Source organism: Mesoplodon bidens (assembly GCF_964165515.1).
Source record: "Mesoplodon bidens genome assembly, chromosome: 6".
Classification (NCBI taxonomy): domain Eukaryota; kingdom Metazoa; phylum Chordata; class Mammalia; order Artiodactyla; family Ziphiidae; genus Mesoplodon; species Mesoplodon bidens.
The window spans coordinates 46,464,061-46,488,957 of record NC_138162.1 but is presented as its reverse complement, the minus strand read 5'-3'; the positions used below and the strand labels follow the sequence as shown (position 1 = coordinate 46,488,957).

The following is a 24,897-nucleotide window of genomic DNA, read 5'->3' as shown; positions in this document are numbered from 1 at the left end:
CCCTACCAGATTGTTCAAAATAATCAGGGTCAAAGGGATGTACATACACATATACACACACACACACCAGCTGAGAACCTCTGCCCTAAGAAATCGATAGATAATTGATTTGTATGAAAATGTATGTACAGTGAGAGAGACTCCACAGTTTTCACCTCTCAGAACCTGTGTGACTCCTTCAAAATGTCAGGAGCCCTCGTTTGTTAAGTTCTTTCCAGCTCTGATATTCTGGTACTATCTGAGGTTGGGGCACTTATTCTGCCTGTTTAGAAGAGAGAAGCATTGAAAGAGCTGGAGGACAGAGGTGAAGCTAGGTTCTTTTATCAGAAAGAGGCTTTGGTTGGAAACTGGCCCATGAAAAATGCACACGCAGCCCTTTACCTTCTCTGTGGATCACCATCTCGCTTTGACAGTGCTTCCTCTAATATCGAACCATCAGAGAATTAATAATTAAGTCAATGTAAAAATGATGTCACTTTTCAAAGATATGCCCAGCAGAAATGTCTGCTCCCAGTGCTGCTTCCAGGTATACCTGTGATGGGAACAAGAGTTACTAACCTTGGGGTCAACTTAAGAAATGGGAGGAAACGAGATAGCATACTTTTCAATGCCTACCATGCACTTGACATGTCCAAGACCCTCCACGGTTAAGTGCCAGAATCAGATCTCAATCATGGCTCTAGCCAATTTTAGAGTCTATTTAATCTCAAGGCAAATGACCTCCTCTATCAATCATGTATGTTTTATATTCTTACTACACCCTGGTTTTCTGTCAAACTTCTATCTTAATTAGGAGATCAGTTAAACACACATAAACCTTATTTTTAAAACCCCTCTGTATTTTATTTTAAAACACTGATTCTAAAATATAAGAGTTACATAAAACTGCCCCCCGCCGCAAAAAAAAGGACAAATTAAGACTTTATTGTTCAAATGCTGCCATCTGGTGGCCAAAGATAATAATCCCCCTAAAAATAGATACTTCATAGAAAAGGTATGGAAAACCCCAATAGCCTTTTATCACCTTGTTTGTTAGCAAAGATTGATAATCTGGAATGTTATGTGGGAAAATATGAACATTTTTATGTTCCACTAATTCTGATCCATAACAGATACTATGCTCATAGAAATGCAAATCAAAACTACAATGAGGTCACCTCACACCAGTCAGAATGGCCATCATCAAAAAATCTACAAACAATAAATGCTGGAGAGGGTGTGGAGAAAAGGAACCCTCTTGCACTGTTGGTGGGAATGTAAATTGATACAGCCACTATGGAGAACATTATGGAGGTTCCTTAAAAAACTACAAATAGAACTACCATACGACCCAGCAATCCCACTACTGGGCACATACCCTGACAAAACCATAATTCAAAAAGAGTCATGTACCAAAATGTTCATTGCAGCTCTATTTACAATAGCCAGGACATGGAAGCAACCTAAGTGTCCATCAACAGATGAATGGATAAAGAAGATGTGGCACATATATACAATGGAATATTACTCAGCCATAAAAAGAAACGAAATTGAGTTATTTGTAGTGAGGTGGATGGACCTAGAGTCTGTCATACAGAGTGAAGTAAGTCAGAAAGAGAAAAATAAATACCATATGCTAACACATATATATGGAATCTAAGGGGAAAAAAAGGTCATGAAGAACCTAGGGGTAAGACGGGAATAAAGACACAGACCTACTAGAGCATGGACTTCAGGATATGGGGAGGGGGAAGGGTAAGCTGTGACAAAGTGAGAGAGTGGCATGGACATATATACACTACCAAATGTAAAATAGATAGCTAGTGGGAAGTAGCCGCATAGCACAGGGAGATCAGCTAGGTGGTTTGTGACCACCTAAAGGGGTGGGATAGGGAGGGTGGGAGGGAGGGAGATGCAAGGGGGAAGAGATATGAGAACATATGTATATGTATAACTGATTCACTTTGTTATAAAGCAGAAACTAACACACCATTGTAAAGCAATTATACTCCAATAAAGATATTTAAAAAAATTAGAAAGTAAAACAAAAAACATTTGTTATTATAAATAACAATGGAATTTAGTATGCTATTATACCCTCAGACCTACTGTAGGACATGCTGTTCTTTGCTGTTCCACTTGTGGCAGGATTCATCGTTTTTCTAACAGGTACAGATACCTATGCCTGATACTGTGAGGAAATGTTATACTTGAGCTCCACTCTTATCTCTCTCAGGCATTTTTTGGAATTGTCTAAAATGTAATTACATACTGTCAACCTCTAGCATGATACCAGGCACATAATAGAAACCCAATAAATGTTTCACTGTGAGTGGAGAAAAAAAAATTTTATTGGGATCCTATTATGTTCCAAGTATACTGAATTTTATTGGGTACATGTCAGAGAACCAAAGAAATAGCATCTGTTCTAGAGAACCTCATGGTCTGGTGAGAAACAGGGTCCCCACCCTGTAAGGTTGCACATTTGTGACCTACATGAGCCCCAGACTCAGGGGTGAGTGTGGGCTAAAAGCTTCCACTTGCAGAGGGTGCCTTTTACTCATTCACATGAGACATACACTAACAGCTTCTCAGGTGGGGTATTCAGATAGGGGTGCCTATTGGGGCCTTTCTCCAAAATCTTGGGTCTCTTCCCTAATGCCTGACAAGCTGGAGGGATCACATTCTAGTATTTTACCTATTTCCTCCCCTTGCTCTGTCATGAACATTTTGTAGCTGATTCACTGTGTTATACAGCAGAAACTAACACAACATTGTAAAGCAATTATACTCCAATAAAGATGTTAAAATAAGGAAGGAAGGAAGGAAGGAAGGAAGGAAGGAAGGAAGGAAGGAAGAAAAGAAGGAAGGAATCAACACACACACACACACAAAAGAATCCATCTGTTCAACTGGCTTTTCGGGCAACTCCCAAAGCCCCTTCCTCTGCCCTGGCCCTAGCCTCCTACCCCCGAAAGAGCAGCCAATGAAAGAGCAGCAATGAAAGAGCAGCCAGTGAAAGAGCAGCAGAGCTGGTGGTCTACTAGTGAGCCAGGACATGGAGGTGCCTCAGGACCCTGGCAACTCTAGCCAGTGTTGTAGGAGTGCATCCTACAGCTTCTGGAGAAGTTTCTGCAAAAGGTCCTTAGCGAGAAGCTATTCAATTTGAATATGATAGTTTTTTCTCCAATCAAGGCAAACAGTACAGGCTGGGGGTCGGGGCAGTGGGTTGTGTCAACTTTCAACCTGTAGCTACGAGAAGCCCAGGATTGTCTGCCTCCGTTTTAGTCTTAGATCCCATGTCAACGGCACGGGGCTAAGGGAGCTACCAGCATTTTGGAAGGATGTGTGCAGTCCATGTGAGTGGTAAATATCTGTTGTTTTGCAAATTGCTCTTCCCTGTTCTGTGTAATTCTAGCGGGGCCATCAGTCCTGTGGCCCTCCACCCATCTCGCCTCAAGATGGTCCTGTTCCTCAAGACAGCCAGAGTACGGCTCCTCCTAAGAGATACAGTGATTAGTCCAGAGATGAGTATGTGACCTAAGCAGAAGACTCAGGGTCCTTTCTATACTTGGGCAGGAATGTCAAGGAAAGGGACTGTCCTCTCTCTCTCTGAGGCCCATGGCTATTTTTGTTGCCCCCTGGAGAGAGTCAACACAGGAAAGCAGAACTAAGAAATGGAAAGGGAAAGTTCTAATGATGTCACTTAAACCCCTAGATTCAGCTATGCCCTTTGCTCTCCACCATGGGTCCAGAATCAGCATAAACTGGGGCAGATGAAGACTTCTTTTAAAACTTACTTAACAGTTAAGGGCATGGATGTAAAGAATCTCTGTATTTTAGAAAGCTCATCTGCCAATTTTGATCTTAGTAAAAAAGGAGACCTTAGGGACACAGCAATAGAAGCTAACCAGCTGGAGCCTGAAGCAAGTTATAAATCCCTCTTACTACTGGGAGGGACTTTAAGTATCATCTAGTCCAAAGCCCTGGTTTTAAATATGAGAAACCAAGACTGGAAGGGAAAAAGAACTTGCTGGAGAGAATACTCACTGAGGCCTCACAGGTCAGATGGGGTTAGTTTAGCAGAGAAGACCAGGATTGATGAGTGCTGTACCTGGGACTTTCACGTTCATACTTGTTTAATCCTCACAGTCAATCGGGGATTACACATTTTAACTCAATTTCACAGATGATAAAATTGAGGCCAGAGAGGTTAAATGACTACTCCAGTGTCACACAGCTAACATGTGACAGAGCTGAGCTTCAAATACAAGCCTAAGCCTTTTTTTTTTTAATTTATTTATCTATTTTTGGCTGCATTGGGTCTTCATTGCTGTGCGTGGGCTTTCTCTAGTTGCGGCGAGCGGGAGCTTCGCTTCGTTGCAGTGCACGGGCTTCTCATTGCGGTGGCTTCACTTGCTGCGGAGCACGGGCTCTAGGCACATGGGCTTCATTAGTTGTGGCTTGCGGGCTCTAGAGCGCAAGGCCTAAGTCCTTTTATTCCTACTCTACCTTTAGATAAAGAAAATATGCAAGACAAGAAACAAGTGGGATTTAGCACTGACGCCATTCCTTATTCTTAAATAAGATGTCAGTACCCTGAGCACATCTGGGAAGAGTCAAGAAGACTTCCAATACAGGCCAAGATCTGGTTTAAATTGCTAAATGAACCCTTTAAACCTCCAAGTCCCAGTAGCCTTCTAAAAAATGACAAGGTTGAAATAGATGGTCTCAAAATAAATTTGCAAAATGGAACAGGCAAAAGGAATTGAGTAGTGAATGGCCCAGAATCCTAGAACTCCTTTCCCACTGCCCCATGCCCAGGCTGTTTCCTTCCCTGAGGTCTGGGTAGACAGCAACTGCCAAGAGAGGAACTCTCAGGCATTTGAGGATGTCACTGATTTGATGAGTCATTTGACAATTGCTTACATATTGCTCACCTACCAGCCCCTCCCTGAGTCAGAAGCATCAGAACCCTACTCATTAGGAGACTCCAAGACGCAAGCAAAGCTCATTCCTTGGTGGTAGCTTGTTTGTTTAAAGAAAAAAAAAAAACAAGTTAACAGATTAAGATATAAATAATAGATTACTCCATTTCAGAGAGGCTAATGGACTTTGAGAGCCCTTTCCTCCAGCTCCAACTTAGGATTTGTTCAAAGCCTATTCTTCATGCTACCATGTAAGACATTCACTTGATCAGTTTCAGGTTCCAGTTCAGCTCTGACTGTCACATCTTACCTACCTTCTCCTTCAGCAAGAGAAGAACTCAATTGTAAATGTGCCTTCTTGACTAGAGTTTAAAGTATCCATCCATATTCAACTGCTTTATTTTAATAAAACTGCTGTCTTGCCTGGCTATGATAGGGCCAAGATAAAAGAGGATAGTCCTAATGGAGAAAATACTACAACCTGGCATCACAAATGTGATTTACACGCTTTTGGTCTATTTTTTCATGCCAGTATGCCCTGTACCTTGAGAAGACTCCACCCAATTGCAATGCAGTGATAAATCTGGGTTAAACAGGCAAAGAAAGGTAATTTTTTTCTAGTGATAATGTCAACAATAGCCCACCTGGGGGAGGGGATGACATGAGGCCTATACACCTCAATATTTTGCATCCTTTTTCTGGCCCCTCCAAGTCATTATTTAATTTGTTCTTCTAAAACAGCTATTATTCAAGCTCACTGAGTAGCCTGGCTGAACAAAGAATTTAGAGGTGGCCACCTCACTTCCAAATTTTCCTTCACTATCTCTCACATATTATACTATCTGTGATATAGTCTCTCCTTGGTTGCAGTTTATCAAATATTCTCATCTTGATTTTAATATTGATATGCTAAACTATATAACATTACTGATTAGGTGGAAAATTAAATTGAATCCTTCTGCAATATCTATTTCTTAAAGTTCACTGGGCATTTTATCTGAAATTTAGTTAAATGTTCTGTAATTCTCAAGTGCACTGGCTGGGGCCTCAGTAAAATCTCTGCCTTAGTTTAACAGTACAAGCTGCTACAAGCTGTACTGGGTCTTCAGTCTTGAGATACAATCATGGTGCAGATGATCGGTACAGTTTTCCCCTAGATATTCATTTTGGTAAAGTAGATTCAATGCCATTTATTCATTCATTTAGCCGTGTGGCATGTGGGATCTTAGTTCCCCAACCAGGGATCGAACCCACACCCCCTGCATTGGAAGTGTGGAGTCTTAACCACTGGACCACCAGGGAAGTCCCAATGCAATGCCTTTTAGATAGCTTATGATGAGTGTCAGCCAAGGTTCCCAAAGCCCTCAGACCCACTGAGGATTTCCCTGTTTCCCAAGACTCCTGCCTGAGTGTGGTGGCTAAACTGCAGCCAGCAGTTCCTGGGTCCGGGTTCCAACTCCAGCCAGAGGCCCCCAGGATGTGTATGTACTAAAGGGCTGAGGAAGGAGCACTGAGACCAAAGGAGAGCATCCCAGAAACATCCTGGAGATGGGATCTGGCCCCTTGTCTTCCACAGTGATGACAGACACCTCCTGAAATCCCAGACACGTGATGAACCTTTACACCAGAGCAGGGGTTCGTAAGTTGAGGTCTACCGACCACTAGGGAGTCTATGGAAGCACTTCAGGGACTTTATAAACTCCCTATTAATGTATATAAAATGTGTATATATACATTATCCTGGGGAGTAGGCTTGATGGCTTTCATCAATTTTTTTTTTCAGCCGCGCTGCACAGCTTGCAAGATCTTAGTTCCCCGACCAGCGATTGAACCTGGGCCACCACAGTGAAAGCACCAAGTCTTAACCACTGGAGCACCAGCGACTTCCCTATCATATATATATTTTTTAATCTAGTCTATGGAAGAGCTCTGTGGAAGTCTCCAAGTTGGCATTACTGGGACAGAGAGAGGCAGTTAGGCCAATTCTGTCACAGATGAGCCCTGAATCTCTGATATCTAGCCATATCCAAACTCCAGGAAATGTCACTGAACCTGCAGAGACTCTTAATGACCATCCCAAGTATGGCCTGGTCCCTGAAGGGACTATTCATCCCTGGATATCAAAGAGACAAACCCAGGAGAGGAAAAAACATATATGCTCTGAGTCTACTATGGCTAGCTACATTCATCAGGGTCCCAAGCCAAGCCTCTGAAACTGACCCCTGGGCAGGAAGAGGGGAATGGGAGCCATTGAAGAGGAGCAGTCATCATTTCAACTTGGCTCCTAAGAGCCTGGGGCCAGAGAGGCTCCCTCCAACCCCTGCAGAAAGGAAGGGCTGGTGGCTACAGCCAGTCACTCTCCCTCATCTAATGCCCAAGGTCTTCCTGGATCCTGAAATAACATTGACCCTGCAAAGGGAAGGAAGACCCATAACTGGCCCAGAAAGCCAACCAGAAAATACAGTATGTGCCCTGGCAGGACATAGCCTAATTTGGAAGCTTCAGAAATGCAAGGTGTTTTGAAGCCAAGGGCTGACTTATACTCTGGTTCTCAAAATTTAGTATGAATAAAGATCATCCTGAATGTTTGTTATATAGTGCTGATTCCTAGACCCAGGGGATTGTGATTCAATAGTTCTGGGGTAGAACCCAGGTATTCAAATTTTTTAAAAGGAAACTAGTAATTCTGGTCTCAGGAGTCCATGGAGTATACCTTTAGAAAGAGAGTTTCTCTGGGTTCTAAGGCATCAGATGTGGAGAAGGGGATAGATCAAGTGAACCCTCTTTCCCAATCCCCACCATTCCCCCCACCAAAATAAAAGCAGAGCTTCCAGTTACCATTTATCGAGCCCTTCTCTGTGCCAGACACTATGCTAAATCTTTTACATGGATTATTCTATTTAATGCTTATAACCCTGAAGTCCAGGGAAAATAAGTAACTCACCTAAGATCCCTCAGCTCTGAGTACCTGAGCCAGGATTGGAACCCAGATCTGAATCCAGAGTCTGTTCTTAACCAACAAGCCCATGATTCTAGAAAGAGGCATAGTGATGACACCAAAGGAAAAGCTATGAAGCCACATCCCCTCCACAGGGTCGAGGGAGAAGGCCATGGGCCACAGGGTAAGGAGGCAACCACTGCAGGAAAGGAAGCAGACAATTGGGCAGGCTCAAAGGTCCAGAGTTGAGCCAGACAGAAGGAACTATTTATTGGATAAGGAACTATTTATGGATAAGCTGGGCTGATAAGATAAGGACTACATTCCTGGAATGCAGAAGGAACAGAGGACAGAGACGAAAAATGTTGGACAAAAGGGCTTTAAAGGAAATGACCAGCCTCAGAGAAATCAACGAAAGCCATTGAAACTTTTGGTCAGCACAGGCCCAAGGCCCCTGCGGGTCTGTGACCTCTGCTGGTTAGTACTGCATTTTACTGTTCAGCTGAGAGGGAAAATAATGAGTTCAATGCACCAGAACCAAGACCAACTTTGGAGCCCAGGATCTTTTACAGATTTTTAGATCTTCATCCTTTAAAGGGGCATAACAATAGTAGCTACCCCAGAGTTACATACAGTAAGAAGTAAATGAGATCATTTGGATAAAGTACTTAACATAATACCAGAAACGAAGGAGCTGGACAAGTGTTAGCTGCTATAATCACTAATTACTACTAATTATGACTATACCCATGCCCACCAAAAAAACCACTGTGGCATCTTGTTTATTTGTGAAAGACACAGGTCAAATGTGGTCTCTGTGGATTGAGGTTTTTCTCTCTTCAGAGAAAAGTTATTGTTAAGATGTTCTTTTTTTTAAAAAAAAACAAGAGCAAAAAATGTCACACCGCCAAATATAACAACTCATCAAAAATAATGTTTTAGACTTCGCTTCACCTTTAGTTTTGATGTTATCCAAAAAGTAACTTAATCCAACTGTTCCATCCAAATTTGTTCTGAGGGAAAGCAATGGGGCTCTGTGCAACTTTTCATTCAACAACTATCTTTTTGTGCATCAGAGCTGACTTTGTGACTATTAGCTGACCTCCTGATAGTTTTCAATTACCTAAGAGAGACCCCAAACAAATGAACTTTATTTTCAGACAACAGATCTAAGCAAGACACCAAGAAGACTTGACAGCTGAACTGTGATGAACATATGGCTGAGTATTTCCATACCATCCAGGAACTCCTGATATTAGAAGAAAACTCCATCCTTCTACCCCCTCACCTAGCCTGTTTGCTCAGAGTGAAGGAGAACTGATGAGACAGACTTCCTGGGAAGAGGAGCATTTGGGTGGTTTGGGATAGAAAGCAATGAAGGGGACAGAAGAAACTAAGTCTCCCTATGAAGGAGGGAAAGAGAGAGAATATTACAGACCAGATTGAGGTCAAAGAACAAGACCAGGGCTTCCCTGGTGGCACAGTGGTTGAGAGTCCGCCTGCCAATGCAGGGGACACAGGTTCGTGCCCCGGTCCGGGAGGATCCCACATGCCGCGGAGCGGCTGGGCCCGTGAGCCATGGCCGCTGAGCCTGCGCGTCCGGAGCCTGTGCTCTGCAACGGGAGAGGCCACAACAGTGAGAGGCCCACGTAAAGCAAAAAAAAAAAAAAAAAAAAAAAAAAAAAAAAAAAAAAAAAGAACAAGACCAATCAGTGCCTTCGGGATAAATAAGAGACCATTCTGGCTACTCTGATGAAAGAGTACCACCTGCCTCTGAGGAGGGAGGATAAATGTAAGAAACAGAAATATATAAGCAGCCCTCTGCCTCTATATCCTGTGTTTGATCAGTTTGAACATGGCTTTGCTCCCATTAGTCAGACCTGATGTGGCTCCTGGAGATGGTGGGCCAGGCCTATCTCAGCCACCCTCACCAGAGAACACATCCATGACACACCCTAATTCCTAATTCCTGAACTATTCAAGTCACCCCATATTTGTGGCCACTCAGGAACAGAACAAGCTTTGGAAAAAAAACTGCATGTTTTAATTCAAGAAATAAAAGTTCACACACAATCCAGAACAGGTGTCAGGAATTTGGTCTAAACAATCAGCCACACCTGCTGCAGAAGTTCAGGCTCCACAGAATCACTTTGGCCAGTGCTTCCTGAGATGCTCTTTCAGCTGAGGAATGGAAGGCAGCAGCTGCTGGCACTCATGACAACGGAGGGGCAGCTTCAAGAGCTCACACATCCCATCTTGGACAGTCACTCTGCCAGCCTCTTGTACCATCTCAATCACAGCTGCAAACAAGGAAATAGAGTTTAGAGCCCAGATACAAAAAAAAAAAAAAGAAAGGAAGGAAGGAAGGAAGGAAGAAAGAGAGAGAAAGAAAGAAAGGGGAGGGAGGGGGGAGGGAGGAGGGGGGAGGGAGGGAGAGGGGAAGGAAGGAAGGAAGGAAGGAAGGAAGAAAATCTGACTCCCAAATATGCCAGGTATCCTTAAAGCTAGTAAACTTGAGGTTACATTCACTATTGGGAAAATGGGCTCAGTCAGGTTCTAAATCTGAGCAACTTATTTCTGAGATGATTACATCCCTTCAGGATACACTCTAAGCAATCCATGTTACTATGTCAAAGGCTTATTATCACAGGGCTTTACCCCTAGTTATCCCTTGATCAGTAGGAGCTGTCATCATTAACATCCCAGCATGATGAAGTTTCACAGTATACACACTGGGAAATGCTTCCTTCTGTATACACAGCCTTCCCCTGTTAAGTAACCACTCTTGACGGAAGGCAGCTCCCAAGTTCTTCCTAGCTGAGTTTATTCTCAGGACCACCTCTGAAGTCCCCCATTGTTAAAATAAACAATCTTTTTTATACCCTGACATAACAGCATTCTAAGTCCCCCAAGAAGGCTGCTCACAGCAAAGTGGCAATCCTACTACAGTCCAAATAGCCCAGTTTCTTTTAACGGGGCTCTCTGTACAGGCAACACAAAGTTGTACATGGGTTTTTGAAGCCAAGTTATTTGGGGAAACAAATGAATCAAGTATAAGAACAACGGAGAAGGGCCCTGGTGGGGCAGTGGTTAAGAATCCACCTGCCAATGCAGGGGTCATGGGTTCGATCCCTGATCTGGGAAGATCCCACATGCCACCGAGCAACTAAGCCCGTGCACCACAACTACTGAGCCTGCACTCTAGAGCCTGCAAGCCACAACTACTGAGCCTGCGTGCCACAACTACTGAAGCCCACGCACCTAGAGCCCATGCTCTGCAACAAGAGAAGCCACCGCAATGAGAAGCCTGCACACTGCAACGAAGAGTAGTCCCCACTCACCACAACTAGAGAAAGCCCAGGCGCAGCAACAAAGACCCAACACAGCCAAAAATTAATTAATTAATTTTTTTAAAAAAAGAACAACTGAGAAAATGAAACAAATGTAAAAACCAAAGAACACTGTTTACCTTGTGATTCGAGGAAGTATTCGGTATTGAAAGAATTCCAGTGTTTTTTGTTTTTAAGGCAAGGAGAATCAAAATCCTGGCTGATCACATGAAGGTGTACATGGCTAGTTGAGAGGAAACAAAGATTGACCATTAAACCCAGCTTAATCAAAATGACAAAAAGTATGGGTATGTAAAATATTGATAGTGTTTCCATTTAACTCCACTCATTCATTCATTCACTTAAGACTATTTAAAGCAACCTAAATGTCCATCGACAGATGAATGGATAAAGATGTGGTACATATACACAATGGAATATTACTCAGCCATTAAAAGGAACGAAATGGGGTCATTTGTAGAGACATGGATGTACCTAGAGACTGTCATACGGAGTGAAGTAAGCCAGAAGGAGAAGAACCAATATATATTAATGCATATATGAGGAATCTAAAAAAATGGTATAGATGATCTTATTTGCAAAGCAGAAATAGAGACACAGATGTAGAGAACAAATGCATGGACACCGAGAGGGGAAAGGGGATGGGATGAATTGGGAGATTGGGATTGCCATGTATACACTGCTATGTATGGAATAGACAACCAGTGAGAGCCTGCTGTATAGCATAGGGAACAACTCTACTTGATGCTCTGAGGGGAGGGAAAACCAGAAGGGAGGGGAAATGTGTATACATATGGCTGATTCACTTCACTGTACAGCAGAAACTAGCACAACATTGTGAAGCAACTATACCCTAATTTTTAAAAAAAAAGACTATTTACAGCTCATGAAGTACCTACTCGGGCCAAGCACTGTACTAGTACTGGGAATTTAGCAGTGAACAAAATGGGAAAGGCCTATGCCCTTACAGAAATTATATTCTAATGAGGGGAGAGAAATAATAAATAAGTAAACAGATAAACAAGAAAAATTCAAAATGTTAACATTGCTAAGAAAAAAATAAACAGGGAAATGGGATGGAGAGTGCCTGAGGGTAGAGGCTGCCTCTTTAAGTAGCTAGGGTGTCCAGGGAAGGCCTCTCCCAGGCAGTGATTTGAGCTGAGAAAGCAGTCATGAAAGCAAAGATCTGAAAGAGTGTTTCAGGGAGTGGGGAGACCAAGTGTGAAGGCCCTGAAAAAGGGCTTGGTGCAACCAAGGAGCAGAAAGGAAATATGGCTGGAATGGCTGGAAACAAGGAGCAGGGACTAGGTAGAAGCCAGATCATAAAGGGTCTTATAGGTTGGCAGAGGGTTTGCATTTTATTCTGATTACACTGGAGAACCACTGAAGGATTTTAAGCAGGGGAGTCCTGTTATCTGATTGACACTTTATAAGATCACTCTGGCTACTGTGTGGAGAAAGGACTGTAGAAAGGGTAAGGATGGATACAGAGAGACCAGTTAGGAGGCTGCTGCTGCAGCAGTCCAGGCCAGAAATAATCATGTTTTAGACAGGAGCTATAGCAGTCGAGATGACAAGAAGCAATCCAATTTTGAATATATTCTGGAAAAGAACCAAAGGGACCAACTAATGGATTGGATGTGGGTTTGGGGAGGTGCCACTTGCTGAGATGAAGAAGCTTCAGGAAAAGCAGGTTTGAGGAAGAAAACCAAGAGTTTGCTTTTGGACTTGTTAAACCAAGTAGGATGACTTTTTGTATAGCTTTGACTCTTAGAATCAGTAATATTTCACATTCTCCCAATAAATCATCAAAACCAACCAGTGTCGTGTGGGAATTTAAAACGGAATAATAAGCAGTAACAAATAAACCTAACTGTATTACAAATGAAAAAGGAACCACACTGAAGGGAGTCAGAAAGAAAATAACTACCTAATTAAGCTTGGAAAACAGTATTTTGACTGGATTCTGTAAAGATAAAAAGAACGTTATACAAAGACTGTACTCTAGTAAGTAAAATGTCTTTCTCACCTGGGTGTGGATTAGCAATTCTGCAACTATTTTATGTGTACACTAGGACTGAACAAATAAGTGAACTAACTGTACCTAAAGAGAGCCAAATTTCTCACTGTTAGAGAAAGAAGTCACAAAAAAGGAAACGGGAAGACAAGGATGAACCTGTGGAGTTGGACTGGAATCAGAAGTATCAGCATGAGCTCATGGCTTTCCATACAAATGTACAGGTAGGTAAACAGAGAAATAAACAGAGAGGTGCATGTATCTGTGTGGGTTAGGATTCATGCATCTATTTCCTGGCTCCATCTGCTAAGAGGGCCTAGAAGCAAAGACACTCTGGAACCAACCACTTCTCTCTAAAGAAACCTCGTGCCCTATAGTCTTGGCTTATAAATGTCATTATCCACTAAAAAGAACTCGGGCTCTTTGGAAAAGTGGTTCATTCCAGGGCTAGAACAGGAAAAATATAAGACAAGCCTGGAACATCTTGTTCCAAAAAATAAGGAGCCAGAAAATAAGGAAGAACTCAAAAAATGTTTGGGGCATGTCAAAGTGATACAGGAGCCAATCTAAAGGAATTTCCAATGTCCAAAGCTGGAACAATTTGAGCAATAAACAGAGGTAGATTAAATTAAATCCTATAGACTAAAATAAATATCCATGAGTCCATACGTGTATTGAATAAATACATAATGGGGGAGGACAGCTCTTCCACACAGAGGAATTCCAATTAATAAATTAGAAGGAATGAGGGAAACATAAAATTACCATTAGGTAAACACCATAATAATAACTGTTGCAGGCAAGATCCATCAATAGCTGCTAAAATCACTGGGCAAAAGTTTGAGGAGAAAATATATAGTAGCATAGTCTTAAACATCTCCCCCCAAGATATTCATCAATTACAAGGGAAAAATAGTAACTTTGAGTAGAGAAACCTGGCAGACACCACCTCAACAAAGTGATCAAGGTGAATATCATGAGCAACAAACCATCTCGACATCCTGCACTCCTTGATATGATGCACTGAGAAGGACACACATCATTTCTGTGGTATATTGGCAAAAAAAAAAAAAGGCATAACCTCAATCTAGTCATGAAAAAACATCAGACAAACTCAAATTGAGAGACATCCTGTAAAACAACTAGCCAGTACTCATCAAAAGTGTCAAGGTCATGAAAACCAGAAAAGGAGGAGGAACTGTCACAGATCAGGGAGACTAAGGAGAGACAACAAATAAATGCAATGTGGGATCCTGGAGCAGAAAAAAAATGGAAAGAAAAATGGCTGAAATTTGAATAAGGTCTAGAGTTTAATTAGTGGTGATATTATGGAAGATCTTTGTTCTACCTCATACTTCCAGTTTTATATTTTCTAAGTTGAAAATATATTACTTTTACAATAGAAAAAATATTTATTACCTTTTCTTTCCTATCTTTAATTTATTCAAAATGATATCATAAAGAGTGATCATAGGGCCTCCCTGGTGGCGCAGTGGTTGAGAGTCCGCCTGCCGATGCAGGGGACACGGGTTCGTGCCCCGGTCCGGGAGGATCCCACATGCCGTGGAGGGGCTGGGCCCGTGAGCCATGGCCGCTGAGCCTGCGCGTCTGGAGCCTGTGCTCCGCAACGGGAGAGGCCACGACAGTGAGAGGCCCGCGTACCGCAAAAAAAAAAAAAAAAAAAAAAAGAGTGATCATAAAAGGATATGTAACTGGAAACTTTACTTACTGGTCATTTTGCTTCCCACCCACACCAGTCACAGCTCTTGCCTTTAGCATTCTCCTTAGCACAACAGCAGATGCAGAAAACGGACGTGTGGACACAGGGTGGGAAGCAGTGGGTGGGATGAATTGGGAGATTAAGATTGCCATATATACACTACCATGTGTAAAATAGATAACTAGTGGGAATCTGCTGTATAGCACAGGGAGCTTAGCTCGGTGCTCTGTGGTGACCTCAATGGGTGGGATGGGGGCGGGGGAAGGGAGGTCCAAGAGGGAGGGGATATATGTACACATATAATCGATTCACTTCGTTGTACAGCGGAAACTGACACAGCATTGTAAAGCAACTATACCCCAATTAAAAATATATTTTTTTTTTTGCGGTACACAGGCCTCTCACTGTTGTGGCCTCTCCCGTTGCGGAGCACAGGCTCCGGATGCACAGGCTCAGCAGCCATGGCTCACGGGCCCAGCCGCTCTGCGGCATGTGGGATCTTCCCGGACCAGGGCACGAACCCGTGTCCCCTGCATCGGCAGGTGGACTCTCAACCACTGCGCCACCAGGGAAGCCCCCCAATTAAAAAAAAAAAAAAAAGGTATGGCCACCATGATTACTACGTGAAAAGGGCTTTGTGATCAAGGGCTGTTAGTCATGAGCTCTGCAGCATTAGGGAAATAGGATTATGGGTGACTTTTTGCCGTAAATTTTTGAATAAGGTTTTAACAATTAGAAAATATTTTTTAATGAGATACAACATAACCTCCACCCTATGACCTAGCAATTCCACTTCTGGGTATTTATACAAGAGCAAAAAAATGAAGTATCTCCATGATATACACAACAACATGCATGGATCTCAAAATCCATTATGCTGACCAAAAACAGACAGAAAAAGAGTATACATTGTATGATTCCACTTATATGAAGTTCTACAACAGACAAAACTAATCTATGCTGAAAGAAAGGAGAACAACACTTGGGGATTGAGGGGAGGATTGCAAGAAAGAAGCACAAGGGAACTTCCTGGGAGATGATAGAAACGTTCTGTATCTTGATCACAGTGATAGTTACATGGCATATACATCAAGACTGATCAAACTATAGATCTTATTGTGCATTTTATTGTATGTAAGTTATGCCTCAATTTAAAATAAAGAGTATTGATGGGGAAAAAATGGGGCACAAAAATTTCACTTGTTAAAGTGACCAGTAATCTAAGTCATAATTACCCACCTAATAAAATGTGAAGACTGTTAGGTGGTTAAATAAAATAATCAAAAGAAATTCTGACACATGCTACAATATGGATGAACCTTGAAGACATTATCCTAAGTGAAATAATCCAGCCACAAAACAACAGATACTGTATAATTCCACTTATACGAGGTACCTAGGGAAGTCAAATTCATAGAAACAGAAAGTAGAATCGTGGTTGCCAAGGGCTAGGGACAGGAAGGAATGAGAGGTAGTTCAGGAAGATGAAAAAAGTTCTACAAATAGATGGTGGTGATGGTTGCACAACAATGTGAATGTACTTAATGCCATTGAACTGTACACTTAAAAATAGTTAAAATAGTAAATTTTATGTTATGTATATTTTACCACCCCCCCCCCAAAAAAAAACAGCCTAAGATAAAGACTCCGAAACCCAATTACTCTGCTTATCTTGTTGTTTAGCTCAAAAGAACTGGAGATCTGCCTTGCTTTCATTCCTTGAAAAGAATCAATCATTCCTTTCTGAATCCTTCGGGTATGAGCCAAAGGAAAACAGGCTCTACACTTTTTTCTCATTTTATTTTAAATCTTAGATCTACTAGGCTGTCATGAAAGAATTCAGTGATGCTTGCCTCCTTCAAAGCAATGGTTCCTAATCATTTAGGGGTTATAGATGCTTCTGAAAAATCTGATAAAAGCCACTGACCACAGTTCTTCACCCGAAGGCAATGAAGCTGCTTCATCTAGTTCATAAGTTAGGCTCTCAGAGTTTACACTTTGAGAAGAACAAAGAACTGTATGTTATCGAATTATAAGCAGAAGTAGGAACTCAAGGCTTATGAGCAAGTCAGGCAGGAGGGTTGAAGTTTCACCCCACCTACCTTGGAAACACCCTACCCTACTCCCCTGGACCTCAGGGCTATGAGCACAGTCAGCAGACCCATGCTGAATCCATCTGTCCACCTAGATAGAACCAGGACACACAAGCACTCCCCACAAGGCTTACCTCATGCTGGGAATGGCATGGTAGCCCAATCGGAAGCGGAGTTTGCTAGACCCAGCAAAGTCTGCAATCACTTTTTCCCCGACAGTGTGCATGTGTCTGAGGAGCTCAAGGTGTTCTCCGGTCACAGCCTTCAGACTGGAAATGGAGGCCCATGGTAAGACCAGCCAGTGGTGACGAGCCTTGGGGTATTTATCCTTAATCACCACCACCTGCTCATCTTTGTAAACCTACAGAGGGGCACAAGAGAAGGAAACAGATATCTACAGCGCATCTTGTGTGTGCCAGACACAGTCACATTCATTAACTCACTTAATTCCCACCACAATCTTGCGCAGAAGGTCTTAGTATCCCAATTTTGACCGATGAAAGCACAGAGACTCAGATAAGTTGAGTGTCTTGCACCAGGCCACATAGTTATCAGTACTAAGTGGGAAGTCTAGAACTCCAACACAGATCTAGTTGACTCCAGTCTGCGTTTTCAGTCACCACACTACACAGAACACACAGAAGAGGCACATAGTTCCTGAGGATCTGATGTAAAACCCCTGCAGGCATGAATTCAAATGCACCCTTCTCACTCTAACACAGCAGACCACAAGATACATGCAAGTGTGCTCCAAGAAGCCCTATCAGATTGCCCCTTGTCACTCCAGGATGTAATTTAAGAACTCAGACTCCTCCCAGGATGACACCTGACTATTAATCCCAGGGCAGCCCAGTAACTACAGTCACTATACATTATCTGACACTCTGTTGAAAGAGACCACACTAAGGTTAACACAACTTCCCTTATAATAATAGTACCCAGAAGTTTAGGAGGAACAAGGCAGAAGGGATATTCATTTGAGAAACTTGGCTTCTCTCCAAAGAACTCCAGTTGCTAACTTACTGACAATGAGAAAAGCCACTTGATCTCACAAAACAGCCCAGTAAAACGAATCTCACTCAGAAGGACTGATCTCCTTTGATTTCATTTGTAGTTATGAACTCTGTGAAGTGATCATTTAAAACGTGGAATGTATTTCAATGGCAAAATTTTATTCTGACCTGCATTTTGGGGTCCTCCATTGAAATCTTCAAGCCTTGACTCCAGTGGCCCAATGATTCCTAAAGCAAAAAGGGGCAATGTAAATCACAAATGCGATAGTTAAATTTGTCAGTAGTTAATACTGGACGTCAGCAAAGTCCAACCAAACTTGGAAATAAGGTCAGTCTTTAAGAATTAAACTATATCTCTTTACCTCAATCTTTTCCTTTATAAACCATAAACCATTCCCATTTTCTTCCCATATTCAGAGGTGCATGTCTAGACAGAGGTTGGAAACACCAGAGTGTGAATTGCATCTTCTTTGCCCTCTCCCACTCCATCTACAGCCTAAGTTTCCACTTTGACATCAGGATGTGAATCGCATGATCTATGAAGAATGTTCCAATCTTAACCTTCTATAGATATACACTGACCCATTTTAGCAGCTCAGTGTTAAGCACACTGCCATTATCACCCTACCTTCAAGGGGCTTACCTCAGGAATTCAAGAGAAAAGTACATAAAGGGAATTCACCCAACTGACTGGTGACACAAACAAGTGACTCTTTCATCATGGTTAATAACCCCTTAGGCATGTCTGGGCTTTACTGCGTACAAAACAATTAAGTAGTCATTACACCTCATTTAATCTCCACATCATCTATCAAGCACACTACCCTCACCTTTTTGGTGGATGCATCTTTCCCCTTCTTTGGGGGCACAGAGCACTGGCTAGGATTGCTCCCAGGTTCTAATCTTGTACTGGGCTCAGCTTCCTGGGCAGCATCCCTTTCTACAGAATCACTGTTGCCTGACCTCTTTCTCTTCCTGTGTGTTTCCAGGCCAGGGTTCTTTGTCTCTTCCTCAAACTCTATGATATATGGATAAAGTTCATTCACCAGGTGGAGGACCTGGCCAGGCTGCAGCTTCACCTCTTGGTCTTTCCCAATTATGAGTGAGTCAATGCTGGTGGGATTGACCCCTACCTATGGAATAATCAGAAAATAATTATAATAATAGCAATAACATCATTAGCAATATAGCTACTCCTACGTTCACCACTGACTATGTGCCAGGCACTGTGCTTAATATTCACTTCTATTACTCTGCCACTTCCACATGTGAAAGAGAAGCCTTTATTGGCTGGCACAGACATTCTAAAGTCAACAGTGTAAGAAAATCATCAAGTATAACATGGAAATCCAAGTTATAAATAGACATACCTGCTTTACCTTGACATATCCTTTGTTACACTCTGCTTTCAACTGTACTGAAAGAGATTGAAAAAAGTTAAACCCAAATGCCATGAAGAACCAGGCACTTGCTCCTGTTCTCCCTACAAGACAGTGAAGCCTCACTCCAGGAGGCAATGTGACAAGGGTTTCCTCAAAGGCCTAAGAGCAAAATCATCCATTATTCAGTTGGCTAGGGCTCCAGGTCCTTCCATAAAATGCCCAACAGTGTACATACTCCTTTAGCTACTGCTAATATCTTTATAAGGCAGCTTCACTGAATCCCCACAAGTCTCCCTATTCCAGAGCCCTTGGCCCACTCAGGATCACAGACTCTGCAGTCAGGAAAGGGGACCCATTTCTCTCACAAGCTCTTATATCTCAGGATTAAATCAAGACTTCCACTATTGTATGAAACCAACAGATGCCTTCAACAGAGAAAAAGGTAAAAGATACGTTCCTGGAAAATTGAAGTTCAGCTGGCCTTGGGTAGGAGTAGAAAGAATATTCTAGAAAAAGGATTGCAGGGACAGAACAGTCTGAGCATGTGTGGGAAGAAGTAACACTAAATACTTGTGTTCAGATACATGAACAAAAAGCTTCTGGACAGGGTGACATACACATCCCTACAGCTGCTGCTGTGACAAGGCAGACAGAGAGCAAGAAGTAGTGTCTGCTTCTGTATGTTTGGCTTAGCCAGCTCAAGCATGGCTTTCTTCTTTTTCCCATTTAGACTAACTCTTGTGGGAAAAACCATAATCAGTGCTCCAAGCCTTAGGAACCCCTACTACGGCAAACACACTGCAGGGGGAGGCCTGGTAGCAGTGAGCACGTCTGGAGTTTACAGGTAAAAAATGAGGTACATGGTAAAGATTTTTCCTAAGGACTTTCATTTCATTAAATCCCACTAAAGACATTTCAAGAGCTAGATGTCATAGTCTTTTAAAGATACCACCCTCTGTGTGTGGCAAAATGTAAAGGACGAAACCAACCCATCACTTCTCAGACATGGTTCCAACCTGGAAATCCCAGAATTCAATTGTCTCACTGCCCAAAGAGGAATCTCCCTGGGCAAAGCAGAGTGCAGAACTCAGTTCCACCACCCCAGAGTACAGGACAGAACCTGCCTGCTCCCAACACTGAATATTAACCACTTTCAGAGGGTGCAGTCAGGAGTGCATGGGGCCCTAGCACTGGTCAGAAGAGCTCAGTTCCTGAGTTTTGTTTATGGCACACAAAAGGTTTTCCATCAGTAGCATCCAGGAAATGTACATCTTTGATTATATCACTATCTGAGGGAACCAAACATGGTAATCTCCACAATCCTATGACCAGTTACCTTGCTGTCGAGAACATTTCTTGTCAGTGATCTTGGTCTCGGGGCTGCGCCCAACCATGACTGCTTCCAAATGTGGAAGTTTGATTCGCTGGTGCCGATTGTCCTGTCTCACCAACCAGCACACCCGCATCATTACTCTGAGAGACAAAACACAAGAGAATCGCTGGAAAAACTAGCACAGGTGCTCCAGGGCCACACCCCAGCACCACCACACATGCCATTTACCAGCTGTTCATCTTGAGACAAGTGACTTCACCTCCCTAGTCTCAATTTCCTTACCTGTAAAATGTGATAATGACAGGACTCATGAAGGTGTTGTGAGGATTAAATAAAACAATATGGGTAAAGTATTCACTTCTGTGCCTCAGTCATGCTACGTAATCAAATATTTGTTATGTTTATTGATATACTCTATGTGCTGGACATTAAGCTACCTGCTGAGGATCAAAGAATGATGAAACATTGTCCCTAGCCTTCAGGGGCCTGGAGTGCGATGGGGCAGACTCATATACCAATTATTACAACATAATGTAATATCTACTATAAGAAGGGAGTAGCCAAATATGGCCTTAGCCCAGGGAAAGGAAAGACTAACTCTTGTAGGGAGCCTCAAAAAAGGCAGGGATATTCACGCTCAGTTTTAAAGGGTGAGAAGCTTGCCTGGCAGAGAACTAAGGACATAAGAACAGAGGATGTTCTCCATAGGCATCAAGGTTTCCATTCCTTAACTGTCAAAACATACTGATGTTAGGACAACACATTTCACTGCCATCTGCCAGAAGATAGTCATAATAAATATACAAACCTACAATTTCTAAAGTGTGAATGCAGCACCTTTGTGCAATACGCAACCTGCACAACACTATTGGAGGGTCTGATATTCTCTTGTAAAACAACTTTTATGGTCATGTAGGATATCAGTAGAAGAGAAAGAGAAGAAATTCGGGAGAGGGATGAGGCCTGAACAAAGAGGATGGAGAGGAAAAAGAGCCAGGAGAAATTGCGAAGGTAGACTTATTGCTGACTGCATTTGGGGAATGACAAGGGAGTGAATGGAGACACCAACCAAGATTTCTAATTTGGAAATACTCATTACCCAAAATGAGGAATACACTGGAGACATAATTTAGGGATAAATGATAAGTGAAGAAGGGATGATTTCAGATTGAAACACAATTAGATTAAGTTGCCTGCGGAAGATCCTAGAGTCACACTAGGATATACGGGTATGAAGCTCAAGGAGGGGAAGGGACTGAAGGTATACGCGTGTGTGTGTGTGTGTGTGTGTGTGTGTGTGTGCGTGCGTGTGTGTGTGTGCGCGCGCGCGCGCGTGTGTTTTTTGAGACTATAAAGTGCTTTATTTGGAGTCTTGGGAATTGCAATTCAGGAGACACAGTTTCGAGTAAAACTGAAAGTGTTTCAGGGAAGAGAAAGAATCAGGGGCTTATAAAGGTAAATGCCACAAGGCTGTTAAAGTTGTAAGAATTATGACCAGCTCTGACACAAAAAGGAAGTATTTGTCCTTAACTGAATGTATATATAATGAGAGGCATCAACGTGTCACAGAAGTTAGGGTAAAAAGAGAGGATGAGATCACCTAGAGGCAGAACAGGGAACTGTGGGAGGGACAGACTAGATCTTTGGGACACCTCCCTAGACTCCAGAAACCTACTAATGCTCAAGCCTCTAATACCCTCTCTTTGCAAAACACCCCTTGCAGGCAAGGCAACACTCAATCAGCCACTCTGCACAAGCTTTGTATCCAAAGGAGAGAGAAAAGAAACCAGATTTTTCAAAATCAGAGTTTCACTACCATCTGCAAAGACAGAATAACGCAAAGCAGAGTGAGCAAATGAGTGCTGAAGACGTGCAGTCACAGAAATAGGATCAGTCAGGAAAGGCTTTGGAAACTGCCCAGTAGAAAAAGCCAAGACCCAAGAGGACTGATAAGAAAGAAAAGGAGTGGGAGTGGACATTCCACTTCAAAAAGCACAAGTGACGGTACAGATTTCAGCAATGACAAGCCATGGGTGAGGGGTGAGAAGCAGACCTTAGTTGGCCAACCCAGAGGAGCTGCCCCAGAGAGTCACCTAAAGAAAGCAAAGGTGCTGAAAGAACACTAGGCCAAAAAGTTGAGATTTAACAATCCATAGGAGACAACTGCCAGGGTCTGAGCTGCAGAGTGAGGTGAAATGATGCTGTGTATAGGCAGGCTGGAGTGGAGAAATCTAGAGTCAGAGATGAGTCAGTTAATAAATTAAATGTGGGCCAGAGTTAGGTCTAAAAGGCAACTCCTTTGTGAGGGAGCTGATGCAAGAGCATGAAGAGTCAGCTGTAAATCTAAAATCCTAAACCCAGAGCCTCAAATGATGATGGTGCTGCAGGCAAGTCCCACTTCTAAATGTTATGTGTTCAGAGGGGCATGTTTGCTCTTGCTGGAAACTGATGAATGAGCAGCTAATGGACTGAGAAATGAAGTATGTCTTCATTAAGCATTGGGAAATAAGTCCTCTGGTGATTGACTACTCACAGTTATAATAAAAGCAGCCTGAAGAGAGAACAGTTGGATAGGAGGGACAGGAGGGAATCCAGTGGACAGCTGAGAGCATGGCTGGCTTTTGCAGAATAGGACCTACCCCTCCTGCCCCACCCAAACATACATTCACATGCTTCATTCTCTCTAAAGTTCTGAAGTTATAATGTTTCTATTTACTACACCTTGAGAAACTGAAGCAGTGACTACAGGATGCTTATTTAACTAAACTTAAGCAATATCTTCACCCATTTCAGCCTCCAATTCCAACTTCTAGGAATGAAGCATTTTAGAGTATGGGGAGCACATAAGGATGGATGTTCCTGAATCTTCAATATAACTCATCCAGTAAAACTCCATAAACTGCAAGCTCTATGACAGCAGAAGTCAAGGCCATTTTTCCTTCCACTATACCCCTAGCACTTAATACCTAGCATACAGCAAGAATATAATAAATATTTGCAAGTGAATGACCAGATAATAATCCTATCCAGGTTCTCCTCCCTTCCTTCTCTCTCCCCTCCTCTAGCTCCTCTTATGTGGGGTACTTTGCTACTCTCTCTGAGCAACCCCATCTCCACATCTATGTGGGTAAATCCTAATTCTCTATTTTTCAGCCCACTTTTCACTCCAGAGTTGTAGGGACTGGTCAGAAAGAAATTCTGATTATTTCTTAAGGGACCCAGGTGATCTGATGGGCCGCACAAGGCCAGAAATCTGGTAACCTGGAACACGCTGTCCAGAACAATGTTCTGCAATGATAGAAGTGTTCTAAACACTAACGTAGCCACCACGTGACAATCAAGCAACTGAAATGTAGCTGGTGCAACAGAGGAACTAAATTTCTTACTTAGCTTTTTTTTAATTTACCTTAAAGTTACGATAGCTACACGTGGCTGAGGGCTACCATGATGTCCAGCACAGCCCTGATCAATCCCAAATCCCTCAGGCTTGAAGTTGAGACTCTCATACTTTAACCCCACAGAGGTTACTTATTTCACCTCCCACTTCTTTTCATAAAATTAGTCCCATTTACCCATTCTCTCTCTCCTCCCTTCCCCTCACATACATCCTTCAGGTATAACGTACTGCATCAGGTCTCCCAAGTAAGTCATTATGAATATGCTCTCCTGGTACTGAATTATACTCTTCCCTTCCTCCTAAAAAAAAAAAAAATTCTTCTCAACCTCCAAGTCCCACCTCCTCCCTGAGGCCTTCACAGAGCCTTCTCTCCTCTACATCTCTTCTTCTCTTCTCTACATCTTGTTATTGGGTGTGGTCGGATTTACCTTCTCTGAAAATGAAATATGGATGTAATCCCACTGGCCAAATGAGATTATAATCTCCTTGTAAACAGACTGCATCCATTCAGGAAACTCGGAGGAAGGGTCTCTGGAGGTCACTGGCCTAGGCCAGGTCTGGTCTTGTACTTCGGGATCCGCTGGTCTTCAGTATACTTTTATCAAGTGCATACCATGTGCTAGGTACTTGCTAAATGTCTTACTTACATCATCTCATTTAATCTTCACAACTCTCATTCTAAGGAAAATTTAAGTCTTAGAGAAGAAAAGTAACACGTTCAAGTCACACAGCCAATGTGTGCCAGAG

At 42.6% G+C, this 24,897-nt stretch overlaps 1 protein-coding gene across 7 annotated transcripts in view; it reads right to left on the bottom strand.

Annotated features, from left to right (window-relative positions):
- APTX (aprataxin) overlaps nucleotides 1-24,897 on the bottom strand; it is an 82,321-nt gene that overhangs the window by 31,161 nt on the left and 26,263 nt on the right. For 4 of the 7 annotated variants that reach the window (XM_081236624.1, XM_081236622.1, XM_081236623.1 and 1 more), the window contains 7 exons: nucleotides 20,757-20,893; nucleotides 19,409-19,455; nucleotides 18,869-19,171; nucleotides 18,207-18,266; nucleotides 17,160-17,386; nucleotides 11,315-11,418; nucleotides 9,867-10,145 (listed from right to left, as the gene is read on the bottom strand). In XM_081236624.1, coding sequence (XP_081092750.1) covers nucleotides 9,991-10,145; nucleotides 11,315-11,418; nucleotides 17,160-17,386; nucleotides 18,207-18,266; nucleotides 18,869-19,171; nucleotides 19,409-19,455; nucleotides 20,757-20,889 — 1,029 coding nt within the window. In that variant the 5' untranslated portion in view covers nucleotides 20,890-20,893 and the 3' untranslated portion in view covers nucleotides 9,867-9,990. Of the gene's footprint in view, nucleotides 1-381; nucleotides 533-9,866; nucleotides 10,146-11,314; nucleotides 11,419-17,159; nucleotides 17,387-18,206; nucleotides 18,267-18,868; nucleotides 19,172-19,408; nucleotides 19,456-20,756; nucleotides 20,894-24,897 lie in introns of those variants that run through there. The other 3 variants (XR_014016031.1, XR_014016032.1, XM_081236625.1) reach the window with 2 other exon arrangements.